The sequence below is a fragment of the Echeneis naucrates genome, chromosome 3 (assembly GCF_900963305.1).
Source record: "Echeneis naucrates chromosome 3, fEcheNa1.1, whole genome shotgun sequence".
Lineage (NCBI taxonomy): Eukaryota > Metazoa > Chordata > Actinopteri > Carangiformes > Echeneidae > Echeneis > Echeneis naucrates.
The window spans coordinates 15854041-15876651 of NC_042513.1; the positions used below are offsets into that span (position 1 = coordinate 15854041).

General features: G+C 42.1%; 1 protein-coding gene across 6 annotated transcripts in view; it reads right to left on the reverse strand.

Moving 5' to 3' along the window:
• Positions 1–1063: 1063 nt before the first annotated feature.
• Positions 1064–22611, reverse strand: part of LOC115041256 (golgin subfamily B member 1-like) — a 35065-nt gene continuing 13517 nt past the window's right edge. For 2 of the 6 annotated variants that reach the window (XM_029498598.1, XM_029498596.1), the window contains exons 15-29: positions 21729–21879; positions 20252–20375; positions 18512–18645; positions 17853–17962; positions 17451–17619; positions 17259–17363; positions 5515–16839; positions 5155–5240; positions 4563–4590; positions 3793–3906; positions 3467–3595; positions 3142–3239; positions 2965–3057; positions 2617–2719; positions 1064–2537 (exon numbers count right to left, since the gene is read on the reverse strand). In XM_029498598.1, the coding sequence (XP_029354458.1) occupies positions 2379–2537; positions 2617–2719; positions 2965–3057; positions 3142–3239; positions 3467–3595; positions 3793–3906; positions 4563–4590; positions 5155–5240; positions 5515–16839; positions 17259–17363; positions 17451–17619; positions 17853–17962; positions 18512–18645; positions 20252–20375; positions 21729–21879 (12928 nt within the window). In that variant the 3' untranslated portion in view covers positions 1064–2378. Of the gene's footprint in view, positions 2538–2616; positions 2720–2964; positions 3058–3141; positions 3240–3466; positions 3596–3792; positions 3907–4562; positions 4591–5154; positions 5241–5514; positions 16840–17258; positions 17364–17450; positions 17620–17852; positions 17963–18511; positions 18646–20251; positions 20376–21728; positions 21881–22611 lie in introns of all 6 variants that reach the window. The other 4 variants (XM_029498600.1, XM_029498595.1, XM_029498599.1 and 1 more) reach the window with 4 other exon arrangements.

The window sequence follows — 22611 nt, forward strand, 5'->3', positions numbered from 1 at the left end:
ATATAGGGCAGTTATATATATATATATATGAAAGTTTTCATATATTTTCATATGTATATATATATATATAAAAACCCCCTCTGATGGCTATTCAGTGCTGGCTTCATTTCTTGGACTAGAAATTGTTTCCATGTTTATATACTGGCTACAGTTTGGTCTATTCTGTGCAGGAGGAGAGGAAATTATTCACCAGAGGTGGATTATTCTTTTGTACTTTCTAACACTACAGACATAAACAGATGATTCAGTGACTTCAGAAAATGCCAAGAAACTGTTTTGTAACTTTGCCTCTGTTGGTGATTCATTGTGAAGGCTCCTGACGTCTGAAGGTAGATTTCCATGTCGTCTTTGATTATGTGACTCTAAATGTCAAAGGAGTTTATTGTAGGGACAGAATAAAGAGAATGGAAAATAAGACATTTAGAGCATTAGAGGCTTCACAGCTGATTCTTCATTACTGCTCCAAACAAGGAGGACTCCTGATCAGACAAAGAAACACACTTCCTGCACTGAAGTTTTCAGTGGTTCTTATGATTAACAGGGTTTCGAGGTGAAATATGGACACATCTCCACTGCAGTGAACAATGAATTATAGTGACGGATATAATTCACTGAGATTTAGCGGATTCTCAGTATGTGGAGACCTGATGTTTTTAAAAATGACAACTTAAGTAAATAAATGTGTTGTTTTTATTTACTTATTTGGCTGGATTGTGTGATGCCAAACTCTTAAAACTGCATTATGTATCATGTATAATGTATAAGATGATGACCAAAATTCATGTCCTCATGAAAAACAAGTCAAATTGAAATATAATTTTCCTTCAACTTGCTTATCAATAAATTATGACACAATAAGTGTATTAACTTTTTGTTTCAGCATTTAAAATTTTCCATGAAAATGGTTTATATAAATTTAAAGGCCAAAAGTTGTAATTAAAATACTTTAAATAAAACCTATATCACCATAAAAATGTGCATAAAGTGGTGATTGAGTCATTTGTGACATCACAGTGCATTTTATCATTCAACACAACAACCTGAGGATCGAGAGGAGCAGCTGTAGGTTAAAGAAAAATCCAATCAACTTTATTCATTTGCTTCTGGGAAGGTGGAGGGTGAGCTGAAATGTTCACCTCTGACAGTATTGCACCAAATGAAGCCTTATGTCACCAGAAGCGTTGCTAACTCCAAAAAAATAGAGGCGGCAGGGAAAATATGCCTTCTGAAGATTTCTCAGTAGTTAACCTTTGTCATAAATAGATTCAGTAAATCGTGCTGTCCATCAGTCGCCTTTACAACAATATATCAAACTCAACAGATGGTTTTGACAAACCAAGCTCAACTAACGAGCCAGAAAAAGATTCCCGTGGATTTTTTTCTGGCTTGGTTAGCTAAGCTTGTTTTGTGAGAACCTCATCACATTTTCTACCATTTTAACAAATGTACAGCCATCATACACCATGCAGAGTGGATAGAAATGCATATATACATAGATACAGCCCATAACAGACACTGTACACTCTGAGGATGGACAGAAATGCAGAAAAACCTTAAATACAAACAGGCCGTGTTATCATATCCTTTTTTTGCAGTACACCGTCAATGACAAATTCAGGATATTCCGGTCTCATTCAGACGGCCAAGGTCAGGACTACAGTTTTGGCTTCTTGGTTTAAAGGGAGCAGGGGGAGGGGGGTGTAGTGTTTCTGAGCTTAGATGAGACGATTCCAAATACATCAGTGCATAGATTTTTTTTTTTTTTTTTTTTACTCAGCATCACGATTACGCGCAGCGCTGGAAACCAGGCAAGTGAAGCAGTATATGTGAAACAAACACTGACAGACAAGGTGTTTGCATGTTTGCCCCTGGCTTGGGGTGGAGGAGGAGTGGGGCAGCAAGATTTATGCAGCAGTGCTAACAAAGAATGGATATGGCTTTCTGCATTTTCTAAGTTCCAGTCCATCCATCTCGAACTGCCCCCTTTGAGGCTTTTGTGTGTCGAGGATCATGTTTCTCTCCTTGTCTCCTCTCAGAAAACAAACAGCCCACAAGGATTCAGGACTCCACCTGCTTGTTGGGGGATTGTGTGTTAAGGCTTCGTTTACCATTCAGGAAGTAAAATTATCAGCTAAACCAGTGTTTGGACATTGCAGCTGGACTTGATGATGAACTTGCCAGCGTCCAGCTTTTAACACAAAACACATAAACACAACATTACGTTAATCATGATGAAATGTTGAAGCTCATCATTGACTGAGCAGCTGATTTTAGTGTCAACATCAACCAGTGATGGTGATTTGAAAACAGCTCCTCTGCTTTCAGTGTTTTCTGTCTCTGGGAAGAAAAACAAACCCTTGAGCTGGTCTGCGACCTCGCTACAGGGCGCCGGTAAGGCACATGAGGACCAGCACATGCACTGCGAGCAGGTAGGCCAGGAAGATGTATCGAGAGCGGGAGCGGCTGGTCAGTAGCCTGGAGAAGTAAAGGCTCCGCCCTCTGAGCCACCGCCGACACACCACCATTCCGCCTTTCACCTGGAGGGAAACACATCACACATCCTCAGGGGAAAGGCCTGACACACTCGTTATGACTCGATGGGAAAACCATCCATACCTTCTGTGCTATGAGAGGCTGGTTTGGGTTCAGACTCAGGGCGTCCCACTCCTCCTCTGTCTCTACCTCAATGCTGAAATCTCTCGGACTGTCTCTGGTGCTGCTGCACAACACACACACATACACATTTGAAGTCCCACGGGTTTGAGATCTGTGTGTGTGTGCGTTAACTTGTAAATGCTCCATAGCGTGGACAGTTTTGCTTCTTCTCACTTCTTTCACACATTTAAAATGCGTTCTGAGGTTTTAGACTTTATTTTTTGAGTTACAGCCATGGCTAAGATTTTGTTAAGAAGTGTCCCTGCAGAGACAGAAGTACAAGCATGGGTGTGTAAATTTGAGCGTCACCTCTTAGCTCGGTCTTCAGAAAGGCGCAGAGCCTCCTCAGCTGTCTCCCTCCTGACTCGCTCATCTGCAAGACTCTGCTCCACCTCCAGCAGCCTGGAAAACACGCACACATATTCGATATGTCTGCAATATCAGCCAGTGGTAGACAATCGTCTTATGGAAGGTTGGACTCCTCACCGCTCTCGGAGATGACCAGCTTCAGCAGTTTCAGAGACCACTGAGTCGCTGCTCTTCTCCTGTGGAGCTCCAGGCGCAACTTCAGCATATACTGACCCCTGTTGGTGTAAACACGACATTGCAGGTCTATATCGTTATTTAAATTTATGGTTGAACACAACAGAGACAACAAAGAAAGACAATTTGACAGGAAAAATTGGATTGTAGCATTTGAAGTCACAAATATAAAAGTCCCATTTAATTCATCAAGAGAACAGCAGAGGACGTCATGATGATGAGAAGCAGAAAGTGACAAGCCACCGATCTGACATCTGAAAGGATTCACCTGAGTCTGGGCCTGGACATGGACCTGGTTTTCCAGCCAGTCACAGTGGTTCTGTGTGTCCCTCAGAGTTTGGGAAACCGCCCTCAGCTGAGCTGAAACAACACCTTTCTCATCTATGGCCTGCTGCAGCTGAGCGGGGAGGAGTGAGAAAGAAGTGCGGGAGAAGAGGAAGATTAAGTTATCTTGGCAGCCACAGTGATGATTATTTGATTTTTCCCTGCCTCTTCTGTAGAAACAGCCAATAATCAGTGAGTTGAAAGCCTCAGGAATGAAAGACTTATTTAGTGTAGTGTTTAATTTTAGAACTGCCACGGCCTGGCTCGTACCTTGGTGTTGAGTTGCTGGAAGTATTGGTCTCGCTGCTGGATCTCGTACATGCAGCGCTGTAGGTCTCTGTGCAGCTGAACCCGCTCTGCCTCAAGACGACTCACCACCTCCTCCTATATGGAGGGAAAGAATATGAACCAGCACCTCACTGCCTTTTACACATTCAGTACCCATGGAAACAACAGCTAGGACCCATTCCAGCTATCCTGTCCTATGAAGAGTCGATCCCTTGTAGCTGCTGACCACCATGGCTGGAATGAAATGAGACGGCTGGTCTACATAGGATTTTAACGTCAACTTCAGCAGCTTCAGCAATTTCAGCTGTCTCCGCCCTTATTAATGGGTCTCAAATTCAGGCCTCTGATGTCGCGTAACCGTAGAAATGCCTAATAATCTCTTTTAAAAAACAGTGAGGTTGAACTGTTGCACCTTTAGCTGAAGGCTCTCGGGCTCTCTCTGTTGGTGTTTTTTGTTGACATATTTTTATTACTGGTGTGCAATGAAAGTTGGGATAGGTTAGGTCATGAAGGATCCACATCTCTCAGGAAAAGGATGACACATTTAAAGGAGCTTTGGAAATGGGACAGTGTAGTTACACTAATTGTGATTGGGATCCTTGTTTGGGACACAGCTCATATATAAGACTAACTACAACAAAGGTTTTCTTACCATACTGTAGCAACAGAACATAAGGACCAAAACAACCAGAATAACCATGATTACACACAAGAGCATAGTGGTGTGTGTGTGTGTGTGTGTGTGAACTCACCTTGACTGGATCGGTGTCCTTCCTCTCTCTGTCAGACATACACAACACAATGACAATCATAATGTTGCATGTTGCATTTTGAACATTTTGTCATTTGTCATGTCACACAGGCTGCAGCACGTGACATTATGGAGCAGCTGCCACTTACAGTTCTAACCTCTCGTACCTGCTGTGGTGCACTGGAAAAACCAGACATCCAACACCACATACACAAAGTCTGTGCCCAGTACCAAGTCTTTAAGGACACTTCACTTTAAAGTAAAGAAACACAAATTTCTTCAATCTGTGGCCACTAATATTCTCCATTCTCCAAAACAGGCGCTGTCAAATCAATCAACCAGCAGCAATTCCCAGTGTATTTAGAAATAGAATTGGAATGTGTTGTGATATTGGACCAGTTCTCTCTCTAAATTAATTTAATGTTTGTAGATTCTGAGGCCAGTGTTGCTCCTTGTATTTGTGTGTGACCTCAGTCTGAGCAGAAAGGCAAACTCATCAGTGTGGGAAAAGTGTTCAATCGGCCTTTATTCACAGTTTAACTGCTGCTTAACACAACCTGTTTATATCTAATTTAGGAATTAAGGGTGCTTACCTCTGATTTACTGCTTCCTCCTGAGATTTACCAGCTTTATGTTGCATCTTTGATGATGATGTTTGTTGTCGCTCATTGATTACCAACTAAAACAGAAAAGAAAGAAGAAAGTCACTAGGCATGAAGAGGAAACTAATTATCCTCACAAAACATAATTAAACTGAATTTCACACCAAAACATGAGCATCCCAACAGACACATACCATGCAAGTCAAAGCGATGGTATGCGGAGTAAATAAACAATTAAATAAATGAAAAAAACAAAAACGTGGCCCCTCATGCCGTCTGCAACATAAAACAGCAGACAAAGAAGTGCAAGCAACAGCCAAACTCAACAGAGAGTTGATGGACTTGACTCACCGGCCTGTCTCTCTCACTGTGGAGGGCTCTGATGCCACTTCCTTTAGACTTTTCCACACTCAGGGAAGAGACAGTCTCTGAGCTTGACCCATGTCTGGACAGCTCATCCATCAGCCTGTCCCGGTCATTTTGAAGGCTGGCCATGGATCTGGAGAATGCAGACAGCTGCCTGACGTATGTGCTGTTTTCTGAAGAAACCTGCTCCAGTTTTCTCTCTTTCTCCAACAAGGCCTTCGACAGCTGGTCCAGCAACTTGTTCAATTCTGTGTCAACTTCTTTACTCTCTAAAGCCTTTAATTTCTGGACAAGGATGTCCTTCTCTTTGGCATATGCGGCCAAGTCGGAGGTGGTGTCCTGCAGACTGCGTTCAACCTTATTTAAAGCTGCCTGAGATTCTCTGAATTCATCATCGTATCTGTTCCTGAGGGTCTTGAAGTCTTCAATGAGCTGGTCGCGGTCATTCTGCAGAGCGACCATTGCTTTGCAGAGAGACTCATTTTGATCCTTAGTATCTTTATGCTGGTTTCTGGCCTCTGTTAACTGTTGCTCCATTTCGAGAAGGTCTTTGGCAAGTTCTGCAACCCTTTGGTCCGCTGTCTCTTGCGCTCCCCTTATCAGCTCCGCCTCCCGTTCGAAGGCGTCCAGCTCGGCATTGTATTTGTCTTCGGCTTCAACCAGTTTCTTATCTGTCTCATTTTCCACCTGCTGCATTTTCGCCTTGAGTTCATCAGTAACGATTTTCTGAGACAGAAGTTTTTGTTGGAGTTCGTTACATTCAGCTGCTTTGGCTGCAACCGCTTCCTGCAAATCAGCAATTACTTTGCCCTCATTTGTTGCAGGTCTGTCCTTTTTCTGAGTCGAGATTTGTGTTTCAAGTTTTGACACCTGAACTTTAAGTTTAGAAATCTCGGTTTTTAGCATACTGCTCTCCTCCTCTTCCTTCTGGAGCTCCAAGCAGGACTGCCTGTGCTGCTTCTCAGCTGCAGCCTTTTGGTTTTCAAGGTTTTTGATCACATCCTGCTGCTTCTTCAGCAGAACCTTCAACTGGTTGTCCTTCAGGGATAGTACCTGATTTAAGTCCTCTCTGTACCGGACCAGTTGAGCCCTGAGCATGGCGTTCTCTGAATTAAGGTCATCCATTTGATGCAACAGTTTCCTTATTTCATGTTTAAGACCTTTGGCAGCACCACCTTCCCCATCAGCGGAGCCTTCTTTTCCCTTCAACCTCATCTCACTTTTTGCTTCAAGGATTCTGTATTCTGACATTAGGTGCTCTCGTTCACTCTGTAAAGACACCATCGAGTTCTTGAATGACTCCATCTTAGCTGCCATCTGCTCTTTTTCCTGCGCAGCTCTTTCAGCTTTGATTTGCAGACTTTTGACCTTGGCTTCGAGCCCTCTCAGCTCTTTGTCAGACTTTTCCCTTTGGTATCGCAAAGATGTTAACCTGTCCTCATAAACTGCAACCTGGGACCGATAATTAGCCTGGAGCTGCTTGAGGTACTCTGACATGTGCCCATCTCTACAGGACAGCAGAGAAGAGATCTCAGCATCTTTGCTCTGAAGAAGTGCTTTCAGTTGCAGAGAAATTCCTTCTTGTTTCTCAAGGTCAGCCTGAAGTTTGTCCTTTTGAGTTTGTACAAGAAGCAGCTGAGCATCTGCGTCTGCATTTAGCTTCACCGTTTGCTGCAGATTCAGCTGCATTTGAGAGACAAGATGCTCTTCGTCGGCGAGCTGCTGGCTGAGCGTTTTTTTGTCCTGTTCCATTCTTTCCACCTGGGTGCTCATCTCCTTCACCTGCACAGTCATGAGCTCAACAGACTCAGTAAGTTCGGTGTTGCTTGTGCTCATCACAAACAGCTGTCTCTGCTGTGCAGCAGCAGCAACTGAATATTCATTCAGTGTTCTTTCCAGTCTTGACTTGGTAACTCGTAGCTCATTCACCTCTTTATCCTTAACTCTCATGTCCTCCAGGAATCTTTTAATCACAAATCCCTGTTCCAAGAGCTGGCTATCCTTTTCATTTAAGGTCTTTTGGTACAAATCGTTCCAGAGTTTAGTAGCCTCTGCTCCTTGGGGAGTGGAAGTTAAAGCAAACAGCTTAGCTTCATTTGTCTCAGCTGCTCTCTTTAGTGTACTTATCTGTAGATCTTGAGAGTCCACATGCTGTCTCAGCTCATTAACCTTTTGACTTTCTTTTTCTCTTAAGTCTTTGAGATCATGTATTTGTTGCTGCAACATAAGTTGATTCTCCACATATGAATTTATTTGTTTCTCATCTAGATTTTGTGATGATTTTGTCTTCTCCTGAGCCTCAGACCCTCGACTTTGTGATATTTCTAGAGCCAGCTGGTCTCTTTCACGCTCAACACCCACAATCTTCTCTTTGGCCTCCTGAAGATGATTTTTTTCTGCCATCAGCTCAGCATCCAATTGTTTACTTCTGTCTTCTAGAGCTAAGATCTTCTCTGAGCTCTTCTTCAGTTCTTTCTCCACGCGTTCACAGGCTGACTGTGAGCTCTTCAGGGAGCTCTCTAGATCTAAAATCAGTTCTTGGTATTTGATACAGTTGTGCTGAAGCTGATTTATCTCTTGATGCTTTTCTCTGAGCAGCTCTTGCAACTCTTTCTTCACATTCTTGGAGCCCTCGTTGCCTCTCTGAACCGTCTTAAGCTTCTCCTCAAACTCTTTGACTAATTTGAGCTGTTCTTCCTCTTTCACATGACGAATCTGATTACTCATCTCTTTGCTTGCAGCAAGCTGAGAGAGGAGCTGTGAGTTCTTGGTTTGTAAATCGCTGACTGAGTCTGTCAGTTCATCAATCCTTTCAGAGTTTTTGAGTATCACAGTTTCCAAGTACTCGTTTTCATTTTTCACTTTGTCTGAAATCTCTTGGACATTTTCTAACTCCTCTTGCAGAAGAGATTTGTCATCCTCCAATATTCTCACCTTCTCATTCAGGCTAATAGTTTCTTGGCTGTGTCGGTTGATAATGTCTCTTAGATCTTGAATATCGTCATCTTTCTTTCCCAACTGCACCTCATGATCATTCTGTATCTCATCAATTCTCTCTGAGAGATTTTGCTTCTCCTTGTGTAACAAATTGTTGATTTCCAGCTGAGCACCAAGCTCTGTTTTCTGGGCTTCAATCTGGGCAGTCAGTGAATTATTTAAAGTGAGCGCTTCATCTAGTTTCAGCTGCATGTTGTTTATGTACGTGTTTGATTCAAAGCACTTCTTCTCCAATGAACAGCTTGCCTCTCCAAGTCTCTCTGCCAGCTGGCTATTTTCAGCCTGCATCTCTGTCAGCTTCAATCTAAGATCCTCTGCAGACTCATTCAGGAGGCTAATCTCAGCCTCCAATTCTTTATTTCTGTCAGTCAGCTCGCACACTGCTGTTTTGTGTTCTCCTTCACTCTCAGTCAATTTGAGTCTCATTTTCTGAATTGCTTCCTCCAGTTCTACAATTTTCTGCAGTTTCTCTTTGGAAAATGAACGCATCCTCTCTTTAATTCTGTCACTTTCCTCCTCCATCTCTCTGGCTTGCTTCTCTAAATTTGCCCTTTCGGACTCGTGTTTGTGTACCTTCCGGAGCGCTTCCTGTCTGTCTCTTTTTGCCCCTTCTAAAAGCTGTCTCATCTTATCCATTTCGCTGCTCACGTTTTCGTAAGCTTGTAAGAGAGACTCATACTCTTGTTTCAGCTCAGCGTGCTGTGACTTCCATTTGGACAGCTCCTCAGTTTGAGAGTCTTTCAGGGATTGAAGCTGGCATGAAAAGGCTTGCTTCTGCTGGGTGATGCTCTCTATGGTTAGTTTTAAGCTGTCGCAGGCTGCTGACAAACTGCGATTGTCATTAAGGATGTGATCGGCTTCAGCGCTGAGCTTTTCTTTTTCATTGATCACTGATAACACAGAGTTTTGCAGATCCTCGTTTTGTTGTTTCAAATTCAAAACTGATGATTCCAGAGCTAAAAACTCGGCATCTTTAGCCTTATGCTTTGCTGAGAGCTTTTCTACCTCATCCTTGACAGCTGCATTTTCCTTCAAGAGGTCTTTTCTACAAACTAGAGCTGCTTGAAGTTTCCGGGTTAGTAAATTAATTTTACTTTGGCTGTCTTGATCGCTTGTTTTGTTGCTATCATTTTGAGATTTCCGAAGCTCATCAGCCTCTATCTTCATTTTCTCAATAGTGCTTTCATGCATTTTCATTTGCTGTTGTAACTGCAGTTCAAGTGTCACAACAAGTTCTTCCTTTTCTGCAACCCGAGCCTGAGACTCTGACAAGGCATCATCTCTCTCCTTTAGTATTACTTGGAAGCTTTGAGCACAACTGTTGATACACGTTTCAGGCATCTTTTGATGTGTCTTAGCCTCCTCCAGTTGCTTGTTCAGTGTTGCAACCTCACCTCTGAGTTCGTTAATCAACGTGAAAGCATTTTCTTTTTCTTGTTGTAACAAATCAAAATTCCTTTCCGTTTCAACACAATGCTGTTGAGCCTTTTCAAGCTCCTCAGTCAAAGCAGCTCTATCAACTGTTAGCTGCTGTCGAGTCTCTGCTAATGTTTTTTGGATTATTGACACCTCTGAGGATTTCTGTGAAACTAAAGAAAGGGCTGTGTCAAGTTCCTCCTTCATCTGATTACTTTGTTCCACAACAACCTCATTTTCTTCCATTAAAAGACGACACTTTTCTTCATTTGCAAAGATGTGTTCATCCAGTAAAGCTTGTTTTTCCTGTTGTTTCTCTACCTCAGAATCTTGGATTGTTTCCTTATATTTTCTGATCTCTTCCACCCTCTCTCTTAGGTCTGCTCGGGTTTTATCCAAATCACTCTCTACCAGGTGAAGCTTTGACTTCAAAGCTTCTGCTCTGTGCTCCAGGACCACAAGAGTTTCATCTTTACTTGCCATCTCCAGAGACATGTTCTCAATTTTGGATTTAACTGTTTCGAGCTCTGTCTGGAGGTTGGATAGATAATGACAATGGCTCTCTTTTTCAGCCAGGGAGATCTTCAGATCTTGAAGGGTTTTATCGCGCTCCTCAACCAGCTGTCTTAAGGTGTCCAGTTCATCTAGATGAGACATGGAGGTTTTGTGGAGGTCCTCCAGTTCCTTAGCCTTCTCATCAAAGTTGAACTGAACAGCGTTTAGCTTGTTGGTCTGCTGACAGTGTTGCTCCAGTAGAGCCTTGTAGTCGTCTTTCAGTTCAGCAAGTTCCTGAGTTAATTTCTTTTCACTCTCTTGAGCTTTTTTCATTGTCTCTTTGCGTGCCAGCAAAGCAGCTTGGGCCTTTTTCTGTAGGATGGCTTTTTCTGACTTGCTCTGTGCAAGCTCATTTTCTAAATTGACTGTGATAGCGGTGGAGGAAGATGCGTCCTTTAACTCATCTTTACATGTCTTGATTTCATTTTGAAGCTCTTCTAGTTTCTGGATCAGGCTGTTTCTGTCCTGTTTGAACACTTGTTCTTTCTCTGAGATGCTGGACTGCAGCTGCTTGACCAGAGAGCTTTTCTCACTTAAACACACGTCTTTCTCGTTTAATGTGGCGAAGAAAGACAATTTTTCTGACTCCAACTGTTCAACAAGTCTTTCACTCTTTGTTTTGTGTTCAAGAATCTCTACGTCTTTCTCCAAAATTTTCTGTTCAAGCAGAGAAACTTGTTCTTGGTACATTTTTGCTGTTTCCTCAGCTTTGTTTGTCACGTCCTGTAGTTTATCCTGTAAATTTGAAACCTTGGTTTTATTCTTCACACTCTCTTCATTTTGACTTTCATATGCCTCAATTTTTTTCACCAGATCCTTTCTTAAAATTAGAGCGGCCTGGAGCTTCTTCTTCATTGCATCCTTCTCTCTCAACACCTTCGCTAACTCACCTTCAAGATTGCTCTTTTCTTCAACCAGCTTAATCTTCGTTGACTTCTCTGTGTCAATTTCACTTTCCAAGTGTGAAATACGATCCTCTAACTGCTGTGAAACCTCTTCCAGTCCCTTCACAGAGTCTTGGTGTACCTGCTCCAAACTTTCTAACTGCATTATTATAGATGCTTTTTCCTCACCAAGTTTCATTCTTTCATTTGAGGCAGATTCTATGACCTGGGAAATGGATGCGTCTTTAGCCCTGATTTGCTGGCTCAGTCCAGCCACTAATTCTCTCTGCTGACTTATCTGAATGTTAATGCAGCTAATTTGCTCATCTTTTGTCAGAAGTTCGCTTTGTAAAGATGAATTTTTGATGGCAGCTGTTCTGACTTTCTCTGACTCTGTATCAAGCTGAGTCTGTAGACGCTCCACTGTGTCTTCCAGAAGACAAAGTTGCTGAGCCTTCTCCTTGTTCCTTCTCTCTCCTTCAAGTGTGTTCTGTGTTTCCAATAACTTCACAACAGTTTCTTCCAGCTCATTTCTCAAAGCATCTACCTCAGACTGATGACCTGCCTGTAATTGTTGTATTAAGTTCTGTAAAGAGGTTTGTCTTTCAGATGATGTTGGTAGCAAAACAGAACAATCTTTGTCGGTATAGTTTTTTCTCATGACAAGTTTCTGTAATTCAAATTCCACAGTTTTTAGAGTTTGTTGCAAACTGTTGTTCTCATTATCCTTTTCTCGAAAAGAGGCTAAAATCTTCTCAAGCTGAATCCTGGATGCTGATGCCTCCAGCTCTTTAGCGCTCAGTTGATCAGACCCTTGCCTGACTGCAGAGGAAGCCTCTGCAAGTTTCTCCTGCAAATTGTCCAAGTCCTGTTTCAAAGCATTAACTTTCACATCTTTTGATTTCAATTCATTTTCAACACTTTTTAATTGTTCTATTAGTAGATTCTTATCCTGTTTCTCTCTATCCAATACTAGCAGCCACTCTTTCTCAGAGTCTTTCAGAATTTGCTCTATCTTTTGAATATTTTCTCTTAATTGAGAAACCTCTTCGTCTTTCACACTAACCTTTGCTTGAAGGGTCTCCTTCTCGGACACGATTTTCTCCATGAGTTCGTTCATGCTGCTGGACTGTTGCTCCATTTCAACTTGCATCTCCCCCTGTGATGTCCTGATCTGATGCTGTATCCTTTCCAGCTCTTCCTTCTCTGCAACAGATTTTCTAACCTCCTCCTGTAAACGTTTGTTCTCTTCACTGATGGCGGTGAGATGCTTCTGATGACCTTCCCTTGCCAGGCTAATTTCCTCATTTAGCCTCTTATTTTGCTCCTCTTGCTTCTGCATTTGTGAGACCAGCTGAGACACATGTTTGGCCTGTGCAGTGTACTGGCTGTTGATTGCGTGGAGAGCCATTTCTCGCTGCTCCAGGTTTTCTGTCAGCACATTCATTTGTGCAACGATGTGATGATGTTGTGATTTGAGCCTTTCTAGTTCGGCTGTCAGCAGCGACACACTTGCTTGGTGAGAGGAAAAAGCTTCTTCCTTCTCCCTTGACAGGCTGCAGTTCAGGTCTTCAGTGTTCTGGAGTTTGAGCTGGATCTCTGATAAGTCATTTCTCAGCATCTCTATGGTGGTCTTTGCTTCCTCATTCTCATTATTAGAGTCATCCAATAACTTCTGAAGGTCTGACACTTCATCGGTCCTTTGGGAGATTTCCTTCCTCACATCCTGCAGCTCCTCCAAGTTAGCAGCAAATTTCTCTTGTAGGTTGTTGAAGGCACTTTGTGTTTCTTCTTCAGACTTTCTAAGGCTTTCTGACTTTGAGGTCAGTAACTGAATTTGACTTTGAAGCTGCGACACCAACTCTGTGCTTTCCATGAACTGGGTTTTGAACAGCAGAGCCTCATCTGCTCTTCTCTGAATTTCCTGATGACGCTTTGATTGATCCTCCAGAGCAGCCTCTTTCTCCACCAGGGTCTTCTTCAGATTTTCTGCCTCAGCTATCTGAACCTGTAGGGAGTTGTTGAGCTTGGTGACAGATTCTTCAAAATGTGAAACCTGTTCTTTCAAACTCTGACATTCTGCATCTTTGGCTTGAAGATTTAAATTAAGATTTTCAACAGCAACTGAAGAATGACTCTGGTATTCAAGATTTGACTGTTCATTTTTCTCAAGAGTATTTTTCAGGATGGAAGACTCTGAAGTTAGACTATCGACTTGATGTTCAAGCTCTAAAACTTTTGCCTTCAACTTGTTATTGTTGTCTTCTCTCTGCTTCAGCTTCTCCTCCCACTCAGAAATCTTCCTGTTGAGTTCCAGGATTAACTCCTCCTGCTGCTTTAGGGAATCGTCCTTCCCACTTATGGTCAAAAGTGACGCTTTGAGTTTGTTGTCCTTCTCAGTGACTGATTTCTTAAGATCTGTGACTTCTTCGTGGGCTTGGGACAGAGCTGTCACTGTGTTTAGAAGTTCAGATTTCAGTTTAATGTTCTGCTCACTCAGGGCCTGGATGTGATCTTTAACATCAGTCAGCTCTGCTGTCTTCTGGCCATCTTGCTGTGTAAGCTGTGAGGTTTCTGCAGTGAGTTTCTGCACGGCCGCCTTTAATTCTAAGATTTCAGCCTCCATCTCTGCAGCGCTCTCATTCATGGCACCAAGCTGACTGCTGAGTGAAATCACAGATTCATTTCGTTTATCCAGCTCATCTTTTTGGTTTTGAAACTCACTCATTAATTCTCTTAATTTCTGTTCTTTTTGCTTGGCCTGCTGTTTTGCCTCTGTGCACTCTGTATTGAGTGACTCCACCTCGCCCTGTACCTGTGATATAAGCTCTTTCTGTAGTATGACTTCATTCTGGTAAACTACACACTCCTCTGCTTTTTGCAGAAACATTGTCTCTTTTTCCATCAGCCCCGACTTGAGGACAGACCCTTGCTCCTGTAGCATGGATATGGTGTCTTGCAGCTGCAGGAGCTGGTTATGCTGAGCCTCTTGCTGGGAGTGCTGGTCTGATAATGCTTGTTCTTTCTCATTCAAGGACACACCCAGCTGACCAACTTGCATTTTGAGGTCATTAACTTGTTCCTGTAAACCGTTAAGCTGTTCTTCTTTCTCCTTCAACATTTTTGATAGATTGATACATTCATTTGTTTTCTCAAGCAAACCTGCAGAATTGGACTCACTTTCCTTCAGAACATTTTTTAATTCATCAACATAAACAGTGAGATTCTCCTTTTCCCTCAACAAGCCACTGATTGTTTTCTGATCCTCTGCAATGTGGAGTTCAAGCCCAGAGGTTTTCTCTTGGAGTGAGGCCCTCTCATTGCTGAGTTCAGTCACTGATCTGACAGTCTGTGCCAACTCTTCCCGGATTCTTTGCTGCTCTTCTGTTAGACTGCTGATCTTGTCACTGAAGCTGGACTTCTGTTCAAGAGCTGCTTTAAGCTGTGCATCCAGCTGTGATGCAAGCTCTGTTTGCTGAGCAAGCTCCCTTCTTATGGATTCACAGGTAGCATGAAGCTGGAGGTTTTCTTCAGAAAGAGTCTGGATGTGGTTCTTCAGCTCCAACTGCCGCTGCTCTGCTTCACTCTCTAGCTTCCCGGCTTTTTCTTCCATGACATTAATTTGGTCACTCAAAGTCTTGATGGCCCTGTTTGAGTTATCCAGTTCGTCTTTGTCTTTTTGACACTGTTGTTTTGTACTTTTCAACATTTCCTCTCTCTCTTGAAGTTGCTGCTTGAATTCTGTGTGCTCAGCTTGCAGCTTGGATACAATATTTTCTTGCTCTGCAATTTCATTCTTTAAGCTGCGCTGCTCTTCCTGCTTCTCTTTCAGCATATCTTCCTTCTCTATCAACCCAGACCTCAAACTGCGCTCCTGCTCTTGGAGCATAGACAGCGTTTCCTGAAGTTGTGTCTGCTGGTTCTGTAAGTCTTGTAATTGAATGCGAAGATCAGCTGCAGCCTGGTCTTTTTCAGTCATGTCACACTGAAGCTGGATGACCTGAGAAGTCAAGCTTTGCACTTGTTCCTGCAGCTGTGCCACCTTGTCCTCCCTCTCCCTGAGAAACTGCTTGAGATTACTACATTCATCTGTTTTTGCCAGCAGCATCTCTGAGTGTGAGTGTGCGCTTTGCTCAAGAATTCCCTTTAACTCCTTTATCTGAAGAGTCAGCTCCTCTTTGTCTTTCTCTAGTCCTTCAGTCAACGTGTTGTCTTGTGAACGCTGCATCTCCAATGTCGATATTTTGGTTTGTAGTGAATCCTTTTCAGCTGTAGCTTCTGAAATGTTCTTCACATTTTCCGTTACCTCCATTTCAAGTCTCTCTTTTTCTTTTGTGAGGCAGTGCGCCTGATTCTCCAGGGTGCCATTAAGTTGAAGAGCAGCTGCAATCTTTTCATTAAGTTCTTTCACATTTTCTTTTTGCACCTCCAGCTCCTCACTCAGGGCTTTAACCCTCTCTTGTAGCTGCTCCTTCTCAGTCTTTGTGCTTTTTAAGAGGTTCTTGAGTTTGGAGACACTGTCAGTTTTGCTTTTTAGCTCATCATTCAATTTCTGATTTTCAGAATCCCGCACTTGCAATTTCTGCCTCTTGTCCTCAGCCTCGTTTTCCAGCGACACTATAATTTCCAGTTTTTCATGCAGGTCTTTCTGCATAAGCTCGTTACTTTGTACTTGCTCCTCTAATTGTTTGGAAAATGTCTGCATTTCATTATTATATTTTTCCACTTGTGCCAGAAGTTTGTTTTGTTCTTCCTTGAAGGATTTCAGTTCTGTATCATAAAGCTCTTGCTGTGATTTCTCCTTGCTGGCATTTTCGTCCCTGAGCTGCAGAACAAGTCCTTCTGACTCCTGCAGTTTTTGGGTGGACAATGTCAGCTGCTCGTTCAGTGAGGTGATGTGTGTTTCACATTCAGAGAGATGATTACGATGGCTCACTATCTGTTTTTGGATCTCCCCTCGAAGGTCCTGGATAGTCTTCTTGTCCTCTTTAGCCTGTTCTATCAGCTGCTCCACCTCAGACACCTTGGACTCTCTTTCTTCTGTGGCCTTAACTAACTCCAACTCAGTATCCTTGAGTTTCCCGATGACCTCTGTGAGTTCACTATTCAGGGCCCGCTGGTCTGAATTTTGTGACTCTCTGATGATTGTGGCCTCCTGCTCTGCTTTCTTTAGAGCATCTTCCACATGAACCAGGCTGTCTTCTTTGAGTTTTATCTCCTGCTTCAGAACTGTGACCTGTTCTGTATATTCCACCATGTTAGAAGAGAGGGTTGATATCTCCTTGTCCTTTTCCAGCAAGGTGTCTTTAAGGCTATCAATTTCCCGCTCGCAAGTTTGAAGGTCATGGATTAGCTGTGCTCGTTCTTCCAAATGGGCAGAGTTTAGTTTGTCCAGTTCCTCATTTGTCTGATCGAGTTCGGTTTGTAAAGTTTCTATGGTGACATCCTGTTTTAGAGTCTGAAAACCAGAGACAGTAAACAACAATGAAGAGGCCATTCAAATGTATTCACAGCTGCCACATTTTCATTACAATTGTGTCAATGAGTTTAGCTGATTAGCTGCAGTCTCGTGAATGCACCTAAATTAAGCAGAAATTAAAGATCCCTTATTTTATTCCAAGTGTTCATTTCTATCAGAAAATGAAAAAAAATATTCCAGTGTAGTTTTACTTAATGTTTAGTGGCAACATGAAGGTCTACCCCTGAGTGGATGGAACTCGCATCAACTAGCATCAAATCGCAGCAAAGACAAAATACATTGTGTTCTGAGGCCACTGAATCTACTAGACCTCTTCTCTAAAAAGCAAAATAATATTTTGTAATGCAGGAAGTAGTAGTAAAATTGCTATAATAAGAATTCTAGTCATTCAATCTCACCTTCTCCTTTAGTGTGCTTAATTTCTGCGTCAGGTCAGCAACTTCTGTTTTCAGTTCGAAACACTGTTTCTCTGAGCTGCTGCATTTCTTGGAAACATTTTCAAGCTGAGAAGAGGAAAAATAAAAAGAATATTATTAACTCCAGCTGCACAACAGACAGTAATGAACAACACAGAAAAAAACCACACTTACAGTGTGCTCAGTCAGACGCAGTTTGTCAGACACCTCTTTGTACTGAATCTCTTTCTCACTCAAAGACTGTCTGAGGTTGCTGATGAGCTCCAGCTTCTCTGACGTTTTGGCCAATGTGTTCTCCTTCTCAATGAGGGAGCTTTCCAGGCACTCCTGTGTGTCACTCAACCTGAAACAACAATCATTAAAAGCTTACAACAGCTAATCAACAGCTTATTGTTCGGAGCAACAAGATATGCTGCTCTAAATGTTCAATGCTAAAAAAGACAAAGGCCATGTCAGTTTTTTTTTTTTTTGTTAGTTTTTTTAAGATGGTCCCATTTTGAGTAAAATAGATCAAAAAGAATTGTGTATGCATTAGCATGTGAGTGAATGAATTGTTGTAGTCAATAAATAGCTCACCCTTTGAGCTGCTCATTAAGGCTGCTAACCAAAAGCTGATGCTTCTCTGCATCTCTGCTCTGTTGACTCCGGACGCTAGCAAGCTGGCTTTGAAGTTTCTCGGTCTCATTCTATAGTTGCGCAAAAACAAAGATCAATAAGCAACCATTAAATTCTTCAAGCCCATATAAAGAATTTCCCACTGCACACAGACGTGGATAAAAAACAAGCCCAATGGAGTAAAGGAGTTTAGTAATTACCTGTGACTGATACTGACAGTTGTTTTGTTTGACAGTTACAGAGGTTTGTGTATTACAGTACAACACCCAGTGAGTCTATGACTGCACTTCCTTAAAGCAGAATTTGACCAACATGTCCAAGTTTTAAAGAAGCACACCACAGGATTAGCCATCACCGCCAGAGGTGCACTCCAGCGCACACAATGCACAAGAGCACCAACACACCTGAGAGACCCAATATGGCGGCTCATCTTCATCTACATCAAACGTCACCTGTGTTAGAAGGGTTTGTTACAACATCCTAGTTCTCAGTGGGTGAAAACATGCAATTCACTCAAGTAGTCAGTATGCTGCAGCTCCAGGAGTGTGAGTGCAACACAATATTTAGACAAATACTGGTTGGACTAAACTCTAAAGTGATTGGACACTGTTTTTGGTTACCTGTAATGCCTCGATGCGTGCCTGTAGCTGCAGTCGATCCTCCAGATCCTGACAGCGCACTTCGAGATTAAGTATTTGCTCCTGAAGCTGGTTCCTTTCCAGTTCCAGCTCCTCCACAACAGACCGCAAACCCCCTGGTACCATCAGGAGAGACAACAGGTGAGAACCGGGAATGGGGAGGGGGGATCAGGTGGCATGAAAATTACAGGCTCCTCGGGGGAGGTGAAATTAACAATGCAATCATTTCTACAGTAGAGCAACTGATTAATGTGATCCTATTTCACAATTGCTGCAAGTCTCTCTATGTACAGAGACAAAGTGTTAATTCCAATCCTCAATTTTTTGCTATTGTTTCAGGCACTGTCTAGTTATCAATTCCTGGACAGATATTTTCCATTAAAAACCTTACAGAAGCCTTCAAAACCTTTCTTTGGGAATTCATTTACTTACAGCCTAGTCTTTATTTAAAACTAGTGTTAAAAAAATTGGAAAAAAAAATACTACAGTACATTTGTAATGATCTACCTGAATTCATAGTGAATAATAATAGACTGCGTCTTTACTCTAGGGTGTTGACACAATGGATACTGTGTTAGCTTCTTATTAAAGTAAAGTTATGCCAGTTGGTGTTTGTTAAGATAATCTAGACTAAGCTACCCTAAGCCAATAACAAGGACACCAAATTGGGGGGTATTTAAGCAGAAATTTGAAGTATGTGAATCAGTGAGTTCCTCTAGTAACCATGGATTAAAAGAAGTACATCAATCCTGGAAAAATAGCTATTTGAATATGTTGGGACCTGTTGGTTGTAAATTAAAGAGTAGGTAAAAAATATATAGGTGTACAGGATAAAAAAATAGAATCACATCAGATAATTAACAAGATACTAAGACTACTTTATTCATTAAAACACAGCAAGGAAAATTCCAGAGGAGGTTAACTGCAAACCAAAAATCACTTTAGTCTGCTCTTTTAAAACGACTCAACAATTCCAATCTTCCAATCCAATTGAATCTGTTTATTTTTGTCTTTAGATATTTGCTTATGTATTTTTAGCTTTTTTTGTCTCTTTATGAGTTCTTAAATATTTGCAATTGTGTTTTTTGGCTTATGAAAAGCAGCATCTTAAAAAGAAAAAAAGCAGGATGAGAGAAAATTGGGAAAAAAGGAGCAGAACATGCAAAAACAGAAAGAAAGAAAAAGAAAGAAACCAAAACTTACCACGGATGGGGTGAACACTGCCACCTACATTTAAATGCTTTCAAGAATTGAGTGGACAAATCCCAACAAACACTAGCCAGCTCAACCAACATGCACGTGTCAAAAGTAAACATTGTCAAAATATGACAAAGAAAGCCAACAGATGAATGAATGTTAAACTTTGGATCTGACTGCTTGTCCCAGGGTTATTTTTGATAAAGTGGGGTGAGCTTAATTTTTATTTACACCATTTAACCAAGTAGTAACCACCAGTAGAAAATAGGTCAAGCCCAATCCTGTAACATTTAAAATATGAATGATAAGCCAGGCCTTACAATCAGCATTGTGGCTCGTTAGGTGAAAACAAACAAACAAGCAAAAAAAAAACAACAAAAAAAAAAACCCAGCCACAATCCAACTCTATTTGGTTGTGTTATGGAAAAACAACAAACTCTCAACCCAAAGACAAGTGATGCTTCCCAAAGGAAAGTACAGATGACCATGTGCATGCCAGTGTAAACTGTCCAGGGGGTGTCACACCTGTGTCAGGAGTACTGTACTCTGGCCACCAACCTCCCATGTTTTCGCCCTCCACTGGGGTTGTGCTCTCCAAGTTGCTACGAGGTTCCTGGAATGGGACCTGCCCGTCGAACTCAAAGTCCTCCTGTAAGAGGGATGAACTCAACTCAACCCGAGCAGTGACACCTCAAATCGGATTTTTTTTTTGTGTAGCACCATTTTACAACAGATGTTTTCTTAGAGCAGGTCTCTTCATGACTTCTTTTTATATTATTATTCACAGAGGCACAACAGTCCCCACCAAGAGCAGCACTCACTGAATGTGGCAAGAAAAGAGAAAGAACCAGGAGCAGAACCAACAGCCAGTACAGTAAACGTTTGACCATTTTTTCTGCACAAAATTTTGTATAGAATTTTATATTTGTTTATTCAGATTCTTTGAATAAGGCACAGCTGAAGGCATTTTTTCTTTGCAAAGATTCAGACTAACATATTTCCAGGTTTTAGGCCAGGATAACCACTTCTTGATTTCACCTTTGTAGATGCACTTTTCAACATGTAACAAAAGCACGTATTTGTGACGCTACGCAGTGGTTTGTGAGCTGCTGTTTTGAAGCTGTCATTTTGTAATGTAGATGTCAGCCGTCTTGGTTTTTTAAGACCCTAAGGAACCACGGTGAAGAACATGGAGCTGAGGAAGAGTGAGGACTTGATCTGACCTGCTATCCACTCTATACTGATTATGAGGCAGGTCACTGTGTGTGGTAGTCTGTCAGTCACAAAGTAACCATGCTCTAATTCATCCCCTTCCAATGGTCTATTCTCTTCTAAATGGCGCAATCATCTAAAACATCAACATCGTGATCAAATTTAAGACTGAGACCGTAACTTTCAAAACATCTACTGAGGTAAAAATACTAGTGAGGAATAGGACCCACTTCCACATACTTCAATACAATCTGGCATTTTTTTTTTTAAACAACCAGTGGAGTCAGCCTCTGATGGTCATGGGTTTCAAGGTTTCAACACGCTTCGTGGTTTTACTTTATAGTCCAGAACTGACATCCACTTTTATACAGAATTTACAAAGAAAGACAAATGCACTTTCCAAAATGGTAAACTGGTCCTTCAAAGGGACTGTTACTCCCTCGGTTATGTGGGTCTTATTTTTGTTTATAAAAATTTTAAATTAAGACAGTAAAACACTGTACTGTACTGTACACAGTTAAGGATACACAGACTGAGCATTGGTGCCAACTATGAGAGAAACGGAGACTTGGATACTAATTCAGCCAATTTTAAATCCTTCTTTGGGCTCTTTAGGTTAAAATTAATGTGGATTTTATGAAACAAATGGTCATAATTAGTTTATTTTCAAGATTTTCTAAATTGAAGTTGTGTAGTTGGAATATGGGAAGATGCTGCTGCACATACAAGCATTAAAACATGTCTGGAGATATCCTGGTATATCTATAGTAATGTCAGCCCATCCACCTACCTGCAGGCTCCGTTGGGCTGGAGCCGTTAGCTTCTTGGTCCGGTGTTGGCCGAGCCCCCGAGCTTGAGCCAGCTCCTCCTCCAACTCCTGCTGCCGAGTGGCCAGTGCTGGATCGGAGCAGCCAGGAAAGAACCAGTCATCCTCAATCAGTTTTGTGCCACAGGGAAAAGGGGGGGTTGGATTGAGGATGTATGTATTTATGGACTGGGGATGGGTATATAACGAACTGGACAGAGCCACGGTAGAGAGATTTTTATAAGACATTTTTAAAGGCAGGATGACACAAATGGAGAGCAGATAGGAAAAGCAATGGTGGTTTCAATGAAGAGGATGATGAGGCACTTTCTTCACCACAAGTAAATGTTGAGAAAGAGTGACAGTTTCATCCAACAGTGGAGGCAAAACGAGAAAAGTGGGGACAAGGTGACAGAGAGAGAGAGAGTTACTCAAACTCCATGTTGACTCTGTATTTGCACTGAGTACGTGGACCTGAGAGACATCTCACAAGCATTATTCTGGTCAGCCATGCACACCTAATTTGCATAGCAAAAGAAAACAGCACTTGAATATGTGGGAGAGGAGGACGTGAAAGTAGCTGTGGGAGAAAAAGACAGAGGCCATTTTCATGAGTCACACTTATCGCTAGTGTTTCATCACGGAGACGAGAAAGTTATTTAAAGCAGAACCACACAGGTGCAAATCTAATGCAGTAGAGTTGGATTTTCATTCAGCAGCACAGGATGAAAAGCAGGGCAATGCCAGATTGATTAGGGTGAACAAAACATGTTCCCATCTGTTTTGTGACAACAGGCCGATTCTGATGGCAGGGGGAGGGAAGAGGGAGGCAGCTCAAAGCAAAGGGACGGGCAGAAAGAGGAAAGGA